The sequence below is a fragment of the Protomyctophum bolini genome, assembly GCF_963924005.1.
Source record: "Protomyctophum bolini genome assembly, chromosome: 8".
NCBI lineage: Eukaryota > Metazoa > Chordata > Actinopteri > Myctophiformes > Myctophidae > Protomyctophum > Protomyctophum bolini.
In genome coordinates, this window is record NC_137869.1 from 33,054,747 (window position 1) to 33,068,365 (window position 13,619).

At 46.5% G+C, this 13,619-nt stretch overlaps 1 protein-coding gene across 2 annotated transcripts in view; it reads left to right on the forward strand.

Annotated features, from left to right (window-relative positions):
* The first annotated feature begins 4,625 nt into the window (after window positions 1-4,625).
* Window positions 4,626-13,619, forward strand: part of igfbp3 (insulin-like growth factor binding protein 3) — a 17,407-nt gene continuing 8,413 nt past the window's right edge. For both annotated transcript variants that reach the window (XR_013964520.1, XM_080770395.1), the window contains exons 1-3: window positions 4,626-5,081; window positions 10,212-10,465; window positions 11,154-11,273. Coding sequence is in view for 1 of the 2 variants with exons in the window: in XM_080770395.1 (XP_080626521.1) it covers window positions 4,715-5,081; window positions 10,212-10,465; window positions 11,154-11,273 (741 nt within the window). In the remaining variant the exon portion in view is untranslated. The remainder of the gene's footprint in view (window positions 5,082-10,211; window positions 10,466-11,153; window positions 11,274-13,619) is intronic.

Genomic DNA, 13,619 nt, shown 5'->3' on the forward strand with positions numbered 1-13,619 from the left:
ATGTGTGTCACCAAGGAGTGGACCTGCATAGCCGGAATGTGTTGGGCCAGAACATCCGCAGATTCCTCTGATACAATATTTGAGTGTCAGAGTTTGGAAGCACTCGTTATCTATAAAGCAACCTCCTGCTGCATTATGTGCAAATTCAAAACAGGTGGTACGCATGGGCTGTTGAGTGATGGTCAACGAGCACTTCCAAACTCAGCACCACAGGAATTTATTGACAGGGAGTATAGCTACTACCATGTCTACAGACTGTGGATCTTTATTAAACAAACACATTGCAGATAGAAAGAGGATAATTCAAGCTTTCCGTACAGCTGCAATGTTGGTGAGTTTGACGTTATTTAATACAATTAGATAGGACTTTTCTGTTTGGAGGAATGGGCTGTCTATGGGAAGTTGCACCTAGTTAGCACCTTGCTGGCAAGATGGCAGCCGTGTGCATATCGTCAATAGGTCTTGCCCAGCGTGCCAAGGACCACATGGAGTGGGAAGCCGGTCAGATCGGTGATTGGTCACTTCACCATGCAATGCCGTGGTACAATGAATGGAGCATAATTAGGCATAAATTAGGCTAAATCATAATGAGTTAGCAAGGAGGGCATTCAGTGTGTTGTTCAAGAACACTGATGACTGCAGCTGGGATGGAACCTGCATGGGAACCTTTAGACATACAATAGTCACTCTAACCAATAGCCTATACCACTCTATACAATCCTGCACGTTAAAGGGGATATTTCACTTTCAAATGTTTGGGGTCATTTTACTCAGGCTATATAAACCCTTTGTAATTTCAAACTCCATTTTAACCATGTTAGACATTTAAAACACACATCCTTGGTTTTGGTGACTGATCGAATGAATGAGGAGGCAGTGTTTTTTCCAATAACTTTTTTTTTTTCTTTTTCCTTTTTTGGAGATTAAATAAAATAAATTAATACTGTAAGTGAAAAAATGTTTCACATTGTTAATCTTTCAACATTTCCATTGTCTGTAGGCGCCTTATGTGTTCATTATCACCTCACAGCTATTATCTTTTGAAAGGTTATCCCAGCAGTGTTTATATTTTGACAAATCAGCATTTATGTCAGTGGTCTTTATTTTAAAATTGCAGATAACTCTATCATCATTCGCCTACTAGAATTGCAGAACGCTGCTTGTGGAGCGGATAAAGGTTCTGGTCCTCATAGCGTGATCAATGGGATCCACATGCGTCATGTGTATGAGGCCTGGCCATCACAAGCATATTTAAAGTGTACAATGGTGTGCACTGGTGGGAAGTGGTGCTGACAGCGTTTGGAAAACTTGCTGCATGAAGCAGGGTGTGAAGAAACAGATAAATCTATCCGATCCTCGATTCCCATGAACCCCTAAATTATAGCCTAACATGCATTGTACCAATGTTATTGAGGGCCAGCCGCGGACGTGTTTCCAATTAATGATTTACGGCCCTGATCGAGAAAGGCGCGGCATCATGAGAATGTTAAGACAGTGAAATGTTAACTGGGACAGAGCACATCTCGGAGGGAGAAATTCATCAAGGGAGATCATCATGTCAGGTTCCTACAGTAGATAGAGAGACTGGGAAAGGCTCATAGCAAGAGAACAGTAACATCCTTGTGGCAGATAAAGCCGGATTTAGTTGCGTGCCGATGTCATGCACCAAAATAGCACATCTACAAGCTCTCAACATGTTGCGATGTGACACGTTGTGAGCTTGTAAATCATCAAATCATAAGATGGAGAGGCTATACAAAACAGGAACATGGACCACTAAGTGGGACAAATAGGACCTCAGGTTGAGGTACGCTGAGAGTATGTGTAAAGAAGGCAAACTGTAATATAAGTATTGTAAACTGTAATATAAGTATTGTTCAAGCCCTTTTCCCCCTGAAGTTAAACTGGCAACCCAGCCTGACGGAGATATGGGGCTGTATTTTGCCGTCTTAAGTACCAGGTCTTATTACTTAACTTAAGACCTGGAGGCGTGGTCAATGCCATTTGGCTATTCTGAGTGGCCAAAGAGCATTGACCACGCCAATGTTGTTTCCTCGGAAATGTCGTGTGTCCGCCGTCCGTATATATTCTCAGGCCAACGCATCACAGAAAGGGGAACGCTTTGATTGGCCAGTAGTTGAATAGCTACAGAGCTTGGTTGAAAACGCAGAGGTCAAGACAGTGACGTATCACGGCGACAAAGAACAGGCGTGAACGGCAATCCCGCATACTCCGCAATCCGCATACGTGTGCAGTGTATGACGTGGCGACCTGAAGTTTTGCGCTCCATGGGCACAAAATTGTGGGCGTAGAATTGTCCCAAATGTAATAATAGATTAATGTTGAAATAAAATGTTATTCATAAAAAAAGTCCCTGAAACTGTAGCTGTCTGGGGTACTGAAGGGTACATTTTTACTACTCTTTTCCTGTACTCTTTTCTGACATGGAAACAAAGTTGTGAATGCTGAAATCAGGTGGCATCAGTGGATCAGGGAGTGAAGGCACCCGGCTTGTATCTGTGCCATCATGACTTCTGCTCATGAAATTGGCTTCTATCACGTACTGTAGATGTCATCCCTTTTGCGTTCTGCCTCTATTACCATTCTACCATGTATCTCTTCACTGAATACTAACCAGTCAAGTGGCAATGCCATAGTATTAGTTCTGCATGTTGTACTTGCGGTTACCACAATTACAATTACAACCCGAGAATGTGGTACTGTATTTTCCTGAGAAACACAAGACACATAACGACCCGGTGAGACCCACCAGTGTCAAAATGCATGAAGGCTTCATGGTATCAATTACTTAACAGACCACAACCCCCTGGACACACATTCACATAAAGCCTTGTGCATACTAGTTTCCCAAAGGGACCTCTCTTTTTCGCCGGCCCGGTTTAAACCAAGAGCGAGATTACAGATCCTTTTGGGAAAAACTAAGCCCTAGATGGACAGACAGACGCTAAAATGGGGGAAAGGTCAAACTCTGAATATCTCCAACGTGAAAAAGAAAGCAGAAAACGGAGAAAGTGTAAAGTAATAAGAAAACTAATCTCAGCTGCAGACGTGTTCTTGCTATTCTGGGGGAGTTTCCTTACCCTCTGCTTGTTTTTCATAATGCAGTCTCAACAATTTTTCTGCCTCTGTGGTGGAAATCACACAATGGCCAATACTGATTGCTTTATTTTCTCAGTGTGTACCCCCCTCTTGCGTTTGTTATTGCAGAACGGTAGGGTATGCCGGACAAGGGGGCAGTGCTGAGGCGGCAGAATCTGACCATTTTTCTCTCTAATAATTTGAAATCCTGTGGGGTTGGGAGGCTGGGGTGGGAAGGTGTCGGAAGGTGGTGGGACGGTTGGCAGAAGTGGAGGGTTTCATGGGGGCACGATGGGCATGTACAGCACCAGAGTCACTGCCAGGTGAGCACTGGACCACTATTTGAGGTATGCGGTACTACCATGCACATGTTCAGTAGTTGTGGTGGTGGCCACCCACAGCTGTGGCCTTCTGTTGTGGGCTGCATTGGTGATGTGATTGACATGTGTCAATTGACCGTTTGTACGATCTTAACCACTTGAACCCTATTCTTGGCATGTCATAATAGGCAAACATTCTGTGAAAATTGCATATCTACAAGCTCTCAACACGTCGCAACGCAACACGTTGTGAGCTTGTACAGATGAACGTCTATTTTTGGTGAAGAGATTTAGAAGGAAAAAAGGAGCCGTAGGCCGTAGGGCCACGGATAGACCCCAGCTGGGGGACCCCGGTCAACTAAGTATACAGGGTTTAACAGTAAAGATATACTTCTTTGGCTACACCCCCTGCTGAGTGTATAGCGTACACACATGCATGCACGCACACGCACACACACACACACACACACACACACACACACACCCACACACACACACACACACACACACACACACACAATGCCCTTAAATGACTGTTTTAGTAGGTTAGGGAGGCCACCTACACACCTGCCCAAAGGAATGTTGGTGTAGACTTTATCAGTATTGCATGGTGGGGGGTCAAAGTTACCACCAATGGTATTCAGTCACGTACCGTTGATGCCAGGGGATGTGGCCAGTGGTGTGGAAACCTACCAAGGCTAAAGAATAGTCAATGATTCACTGGCTGGAAGAGAGAGGAGAGCTCCAAGTGTAACTTTTTTCTCCCTTCTAAGCTGTCCTCTATCAAGTTCTAATAACATTTCAAAGACAATTGGCACATTTGCCCCGAAATTCAAATGTTTTATATTTGCAAAAATCGAATTTATACATTTACTTTAGGTTCTAGAAAGCCTCTGCACTGACTGAATTGACACTGTGCCATATTTCCTGGCACAGGAATACGACTTTGGCGTTTCTCATGGGATGAGTAATCTTAAAGAGCAGTGCAGAGAAAGGCGTATATTAGTACAGTTTCCCTGGTAAAATAATATTAGGACCCTAAAAGCGAGCGTAATTGAATAGTTGTCTCCTTGAACTGAATATAGCGGTCCCTCATATTGGGGCTCTCCGTTTACATTATTCATACGAAGGAGGGTGTGACTTGTTGGCTCTTTTTCCGCCTGTATAAAACGAGAAGTTCGCGTAAAAGAAAATACAGATGGAGAAGGCTAGCCCGCTCGCTGTGTCACAAAGAGTCCCCTTAAGCCTACGCGACAACCCGCATACTGTCCTTTTGTGACCAGCTTATCGGCAGAATGCCCGGTCTCTGCGTGCTTTGTCTCACTGCTGTACTGGCTGCATTCACCCGGCTCGCCGAGACCGCGGGGCCGGTGGTCCGATGCGAGCCGTGTGACGCCGGAGCGCTCATGCAGTGCAAGCCGCTGCCAAAAGACTGCGTCGAGAGGGTGCGGGAGCCGGGCTGCGGCTGCTGCATGACGTGCGCCCTCGCCGAGGGCCAGGCGTGTGGAGTGTACACGGGGCGCTGCGGCTCCGGCATGACCTGCCAGCACCAGCCGGGGGAGAGCCGACCCCTGCAAGCTCTGCTGGAGGGACGAGGAGCGTGCTCCAGCGCCGCGGCGAAAAAGCTCAACAGCATTCTGATACCCGCGCACACAACACAAGGTAGGCAGCGGTCTTTGGCTCCTTACGGAATGATCAGTCCTTGACCACTGCGACTGGCATACCCAGTTGTTGTTTTCCCCCATTATTATTATTATATATTATTTTTTTCAATCTGTAAATAGAATGTGGCCGGTGTTGTAGCATACGCGACAGGGTGTAGGCACAGTAGGCTACTGTTTGGATCCGATCTGGAGAACACACCACGCACTGAATGCCACAGCTAATTAGCTACTCTGCTCTGTTCACATTTATTTATTACGATATGCTTAAACCGATTAGCACAGTGCAGTGGACACTGGATGGCTATGACTAGAGAAAGTGGCATTATGGTGCGCACTGCGCAGATTTTCTTATTTGGTGACTGGTGTTCTTTGCGCACGCGTAACGCAGTGCTAACACCACCATTGACAGTCAAATGTTTTGAAAACGAAGATCTTCCCGTGATGCATGCTCGTTAGGCTCGCACATAATCTTATGGTCGTTTGTGGGCCAATGTCGGAATGATTGTTTTTGCTTGTTTTACGCGTGTAAATGCAGTTTTTCCCCCCGTGCGTCCATTTCCACCTTAATGCACCTGGTCGTGCTATAAACGAATGTGTTACATCGCGTTCTTAGTTGTATGGACTCTGCATAATTGGACAGCTGAGACCTATAAACAGTCATCATTTATTTCGGAGCACACTAAAAACATCCGCACGCACAATCTGGCTCCTTCAACCCAATAGTTATAACTTATAAGGAATGCCACATTCAGACATTATGTAAGTATATTTAGCAGGAGGCGCATGATCGAGGGTGATGTTGTCGATGATTATGTTCTGTGAATGATGCCAATATCTTTGGACGACAACAGTCTTTCTAGTTTCTAGGTTCCAGACTTTGGACCAAAAACATTTCGGGGTGTGGTGGTGGGAGGACACGGGGCCCTTGTTTAGGAGCCTATCTCTCAGCGTGAGCGCGCGCGCGCACACACACACACACACACACACACACACACACACACACACACACACACACACACACACACACACACACACACACACACACACACACACGCCTTCCTCTCTGAAGGACCACTGGCACTTTTCAACCTATCTTCATGATAAAATATAAAACTTTTTTTTCCTACTCAGTCTGTGTCTCATATAGAGGGCTGTGGGCAGTTCAGAAACCCATCTTCCGGTAGCAGATTTCTTTTAAACAATATATAAAATTATAATTATATATATATAAATATATCGTTTTTTCAATATTTATTATTATATTATATTTATTATCGTGAGAACGATGGCTTCCATTTATCGCATTGTAACTTTTCAGGAATAGAAAGCCTGCAGTTTCTATTAGCGTGGATTCCCCTTTCTTAACAGCTCCAGGAACTACTTGCTGGGCCTTGCATGATGCTTTGTGTCTACAGAAGGTGCTCACTCACTCACAGCAGTGAAACGGCACACATCCCACCTCCATGTGAATACACACTGTGTTGTGTGTATCCGGGCATGGCTGACGTCAGGCCTCCTGGAGCCTGTGTGTTTTCTCCCCCTCGCTATTTGGCTTGGCCACAGTGGTGGGGTGTGCAAGCACTCAGCAGTCACATTGTGTCACACACACACACACACACACACACACACACACACACACACACACACACACACACACACACACACACACACACACACACACTCATCGTAAAATGAGTCCAAACTGATTTATGTTTGCTTACTTCTTTATCACCCGTCACATAACTTACTGCCCAAAGCCACTCTCTCTTTCTGTCTTCTTTCTCCAACTTTCTTAATTGTAAATTAATCTCAATCTTTTGCTCGTTTTTCCCTTCATGTCTGTTAACCCACTGTTATGTCTGGAATGTTGCATTGCTGGCAGCCGCTGTTTGTAGACTCTGATTTAGGAGGATGGTTAGCTCAGCTGGCACACAAACACACTCACCCACTAGTTTCCCTTAATGTCAGTATAGGTTTCCACCTCGTAGCTCTTCTTCGGCCTCTCTCTGAGGCAGCAGGAGATAATTGAGGAAAGATGGGCAGCAACGCATGCCCATTATTATCTCCACTCTCAGCTGGAGAGAAAGGTGGGAATGATCTACAGTGCCCCTGTTGGTCATAATACGTAAGAGCGGCCTAGTGGTTTTCACTGCCACCAGTCCGGTCCACATGCATCTCCATAACTCTCTCTTCCCAGACATTAACGAGCCCTCTCGCCGCAATCCGTGCTGTTTACTCCGCAGCCATTTATGCAAACAAATTGCGTAATGTGTTTATCAAAAAAGCTCTGAATTCTAAGAGCGGATATAAAAGTTTGCATTGCGTATAAATAATGGTGTTTGCAGGTATCTAAATTGGGCTTGTTGTTAATCCCCTCAGCAAGCAACCCCTCACCCCCCTGTTCATTTGTGAGAAGAAGTTGAGAAAAGTCTTATGCCTGGCCGTAGCGTAGCCTATATCTGGCCAACGGAACAACAACAGCAGCTGCTGCATCTCCGTTGATTTTTGCTTGAAATATTATCGATTAAGCGATCACTGAAGTCTTTGTGATGCTATTTAGAACTCTGGTGAGCCCGGGGACCCGTGGAGCCCCAGTGCTTCTTTAATGATCAGCTGGTCGGGAGAAGAAAAGGGGTGGGCTGCCAGCCTGCCAGCCTGACCACATGGGCTACACCCCTGCATGCCCGTCCACCACCCTGGCCACAGCACTCCGACACAAAAATCTGCTTGAAGTTAATGGTTTATAACTGTGTGTGTGTGTGTGTGTGTGTGTGTGTGTGTGTGTGTGTGTGTGTGTGTATGTGTGTGTGTGTGTTGTGAGTTGTGTGTTGTGTGTTGTGTTGTGTGTGTGTGTGTGTGTGTGTGTGTGTGTGTGTGTGGGTGTGTGTGTGTGTGTGCGTGTGTGTGTCTGTGTGTGTGTGTGTGTGTGTGTGTGTGTGTGTGTGTGCGTGTGTGTGCGTGTGTGTGTCTGTGTGTGTGTGTGTGTGTGTGTGTGTGTGTGTGCGTGTGTGTGCGCGTGCGTGTGTGTTTCCATCCTCCCTTGTGGTCCATCTCTTGGGGTCCTGAAGCTTAGTTTGCCGCTCGTCAAGCACAGAACACAGTAAAATCCTCAGTGTTGATTTGACTCTTGAGGGTGTAAAAATGAACCCTTACGGGTCCATTTCACTGTGCAGTTGTGTCTGTCAGACTGTGGCCTTGTGGTGGTGTGGCTGACCGTTGGCATATGGTGGATAGTTAGTTCCTATCCTATATTAGGGAGCAATGTTTGAAACCCCCCCCCCACACCACTCCTCCCCCTCCCCTATCCTCAAGTAGGTCAGTTGGATTGGCCAGTGGTGGAAAGTAACTGAGTAGCCTACATGTACTCAAGTACTGTACAATTTTGAAGTACTTTTACTTTACTTGAATATTTCAATTTGTCTATACTTTATATGCTAGTCGACTGTATACATGCCAGAGGCAATTATTGTACTTTCAACTCCTCACTCGCTACAGTTATTTGACATCCAATTTTGAAAAATCTATCCGCCCACTTTTCGACTATCGCCTGTTCGCCTGCTATCGCCGCTGTTTGCCGGTAGTCGAATAGCCATAGACAAATAATGCACTTCCGGAAAATTCGTCTGGCTGTCGCCCGGTAGGCTTGGGCAATATATCGATATTACCGTTTACCGCGATATTTGAAATCAATATCTGTAATATCGCGGAGTATATAAATAATACCGAATACCGAATTTTACCGTCATGTAAATATATATTTTTATTAAAAAAAGAAAATCTTTTAATAAACATCTAAATTACTGTACGTGTGTGTCTGTGTGATGAATTTACGAGTATTTCAATAACAACTATAATTTGCCTTTGACTGGCACTGACGCTGAATTACGGCAACGAGGCGGCAGCATTGTCGGACCGCCTCCGCCCAAGAAAGCAAACAAAACATGGCGCCGGTGAGAGTAACAAGTCCTAGCAAGTTGGTTCGTAAAAAAACATCTGGAAATACTGCTGTTTGGCAGCATTTTGGGTTCCAGCCAAATGAAAAAGGCCGATAATCGATAATACCGATATTATTCACGGTATCAATACCGATATCAAAAAAATCAATATCGCCCAAGCCGCCCGCTGTTAAAACGCACTGACACACACACACACACACACACACACACACACACACACACACACACACACACAATCATATTGCACGCACACGTGTCTCTGTGTTTACTGTCAGCTTCTCCCTATCTTATATACTGTCCCTGCCTTCGCCGTCAGTTCCATTTATCTGTTTATTGGTTGGCTTCACATTAAAGCCCTGGGATAAAAATGAATGAGGAGGATATCAAAAGCATGGGAAGCATGGACCCCACACCCACCCCACCCAGAACATTGAACCCTTAATGGACATTTCAGGGAGGCAGTGGCTCAGGAGGTAGAGCGGCCGCTTGGGAACCGGAAGGTTCTCAGTTTGACCTTGCACTCTCCCAGGCCAGAGCTATAGTGTCGAAGTGAACAAGACACTGAACCCCTAATTGCTCCACATGAGCAGGTTGGTGCCTTGCATGGCTTCCCCTGCCATCGGTGTATGATTGCATCATGAAAGGTAATGCACAATTATTGAAAAGCGCTTTGCATAAAGGCACTATATAAATGCACCATTTAGAATTTATTTACCATTTACCTTTCCCACTGTTAATCTTTTATTCTTTTTATTATTATATATTTGTTTAACCCATTTTGGGCGGTAACGCCTTTTGGTGTTAGCATTATTTTATGCTTTAGCTATTGAAAAATAGCAGATCTACAAGCTCATAGCGCGCCACCGAGTGGCGCTACGAGCTTGTAGGTCTGCTATTTTTTTTTTAATCGAGGATTTAGATTTTTCTTTTTTAATTTTGAGGTCAGGCCTAAATGGGTTAAATCCAAGAGGTCTCAATGGATTTCCCGTCACTTACGGCAGCACATGTCTCTCACCAAAAACGGACACACATAATATAGCCAGTAGTGCCCACTGGAAACGAATGGCTGGAATCGCTTTGTCGGTCGTTAACATTGTTGGTGTGAGCGCCACTTTGTACGAGCTCAGAGTTTGAAAAGCTGCGTCCTCTTCTTGTGTGTCTTGGATCCGTAGAGATGGTGGCGGCCCAGGGAGACGAGGGACAGCCGCGCGCCAACGTCACGGTGCCTCCGGGGCTGGCGGCGGCAGCGGAGGGGGGCGGCGGCGGCCACAGCAGGGGACCGCCCCCCGACACCAACAAGCACACCAAGCTCATCAGGAAGGACCAGATCAGGAAGGGCCAGAGCTACAAGCTGGAGTCGGTGTTCGTCGGAGCCAACACGGACATGCATAACTTCTCCTTGGAGAACAAGAGGGAGGCAGAGTATGTAAGTCGCACACGCACGCACGCACACACATGTCACACGCACACACAGTAAGTATTACTATACTTACTGTGTGTGCGTGGTACCCCGGTATTTTTGGGTCTCAGGTTTATACGAAGACCTCTAATCTTCTACAAGCGTGACATTTTCAGATTTCAGATTCTATTGACGGGATATCCCCTTGAGATGCAGCATCTCATTTTCAAGGGGGACCCATAAGACATGGACAAAATATATCAAACATATACAGTATGGTACACATACTGTATACAATTACATAAAACATACAGTACACAGATACAAATACAGATATACAATATACATACAACACAAATAGCTTGCTCACCCTTTTCCACCCACCCCACCAACCACCACATCATCAGCATGCATGTTGTTCGCTCGTGGGTCGCCTAATTTGACATATGATGAAGTATACTGCTTAACCCATTTTGGTGTTAGCATTAAGTTATGCTTTAGCTATTGAAAAATAGCAGATCTACGATCTCATAGCGCACCACCGAGTGGCGCGCTACGAGCTTGTAGGTCTGCTATTTTTAGAAACTGATCTCAGGTCAAAAAGTAGTTCCAAGGTCTCATGCATACATCATGTATATGTGTCAGGGTGTGCGGTTGACTGTGCTGTGTAGGCCTATATCTGTGTTGTTGACGGGGTGCTGGTGTGTGTTGACAGGGGCCGTGCCGGAGGGAGATGGAGAGCATCCTGAACACTCTTAAAATCACCAACGTGCTCAACCCGCGAGGCTTCCGCATACCCAACTGTGACAAGAAGGGTTTCTATAAGAAAAAGCAGGTAAAGCACTCCCTCTGTCACACACATGTATGTGCACACACACACGCACGCACGCACGCACACACACACACACACACACACACACACACACACACACACACACACACACACACACACACACACACACACACACACACACACAGGCAAGGCCATTTTATTTGCATTTCAACAACGAGGCATTTCAATGTGCTTTACACAGAACATCAAGAAAAACATCAATGCAATTATAAAATTATAAAATGACACACACCCTCCGCTAAAATGGAAAATGGTAAATGGTGCATTGTGCATTACATTCACCCATTCACACACACATCCATACACCGATGGCAGCGGAAACCATGCAAGGCACCAACCAGCACATCAGGAGCAATTAGGGGTTCAGTGTCTTGCTCAAGGACACTTCAACACTAATGGGGGAGCTCGGGTACGAGTTGGCAACCTTGCGGTTACCATCCAGCCGCTCTACCCCTGAGCCACCGCCGCCCCTTGCTAACATGCAAATAAGACACGTGCAAGAACAATACCCAAAGAATCCTCACCTAGGCCAACTGCAGTTGCCCAATGCCCACCCTCCCGCGCATGCCCCCTCCCCCCCGCCCCCCTCCTGCCCCTGCGGCCTCCGTTGTCCTGGCGACGATGTCAACACTATATTATCAGCATGGCTAATAAGCATGTATTACCCCGCTAAGTGCACTGCGGACGTCTGACTCACTCCTCTCAGGAAGTGTAGTCGGTCAGGTGTGTTTGTGGCTGTGTGGGACGGAGTACCTTGTGTGTGTGTGTGTGTGTGTGTGTGTGTGTGTGTGTGAGCATGTGTGTGTGTGTTTTTTCTGCACAATGATTACTTTTACTTAGTTAGTTCTCATGTTACTACTCAAGTACATTTTGAATACGGGACTTGTAACAGAATATTTCTACATTGCAGTATTGATACTTTTACTTAAGTAAAACATGCGAGTACCACCACTGACTGCAGGAATGCCATTTTAGGTGCATGTGTGTGTGTGTATGCGTGTGTGTGTGTGTGCGTGTGTGTGTGTGCGTGTGTGTGTGGCTGTGCGTGTGTGTGTGTGTGTGTGTGTGTGTGTGTGTGGCAGTGTAGATGTGGCACGTGCAAACGTTTGACGGCGGCAGTGCTGAAGATTTGGCGCGGCTACAGTGTAGTAGGTGTGACGTTCCTCTCAGAGAGGCAAAGAAAACACACAGTCGTTGAGTTTTTCTTGTCTGCGGTGTGGCAGACTCGGCCACCCGTAGCGTGGCCGGCTCACTACTGAGACTGAGACGCAGGAAGGAACTGAAAAGGATGTTGAGGTAACAACACGCCCCACCCCCCGTCCCCCCCGTCCCTCCTGAAAAAAGAAAAAGTGACACAGAAAACAATCTGCTGACTTGAGAGAAAGGGGATTTGGGAGGGGGGGGTGATTGAGATGCGGAGCGTGTCAGATACATCCCCTGTTTCTCTTCCTGGCAGCCTTATCGCAGGGGTTCCCAAGAGTTCTGGCTCCTTCTGAGAAACACATGAGTCACCCTCCCCCCCCCCCCCCCCCCCCCCCCTCTAGCACCATGAGTCACCTAACCCAACCATAACACACGCACGACCACACACGCATGCACACACAGTACACACACACACACACACACACACACACGCGCGCGCTCGCGCAGGCGCGCACACATGCACACACACAATTGTATTATTATACTTGTGAGGACATCATTTTATAATTACTTTTTCAACCTTTTTTGGGCCATTTATGGGGAAATATTGTCTACAATAATAATAATAACCAGTAAGACGCCCTGAGGGCGAGAAGCGATGCACGCACCCGCCATGGGTGACGGCAGAGTGCTGGGCGAGCGCTGGCGCTTTGGCATGGGGGGTCAGATCAACATATGGAATGTCAGAACAGGTCAGCTCCATATATGGAGATCTAATGGTGGCAGCGGGGCCAGTGTCTTGAGTGTACATGAGGGCTTTTGATGAGGGCCCAGGTAGGGCCGGGCCTTAATTTTCGGGCCTGTTGAGAACTGTTGCCGTGTCAGTGCATATATGGAGATCTAAGGGTCTTTGTGATGTCACGTAATGTCACGAGGTGTGACCATATGGAGGCATGGGTGACGGACGGGCGGGAGATGCAGGTTTTCATAGTGAATGCGACCTACAGTCGCAATAATAATAGGCTGTCTACAAGCTCTCCACGTGCCGCGCAGCGATGTGTTGAGAGCTTGTAGATTGCCTATCTTTGGTGCATGACACCGGTGCACAACTAAAGCAAGCATAGTCCAACCGTAAACTATAAACCAGGCGTCTTTCAAGCTGAGAGAGAGCTGAAACAGGGACCC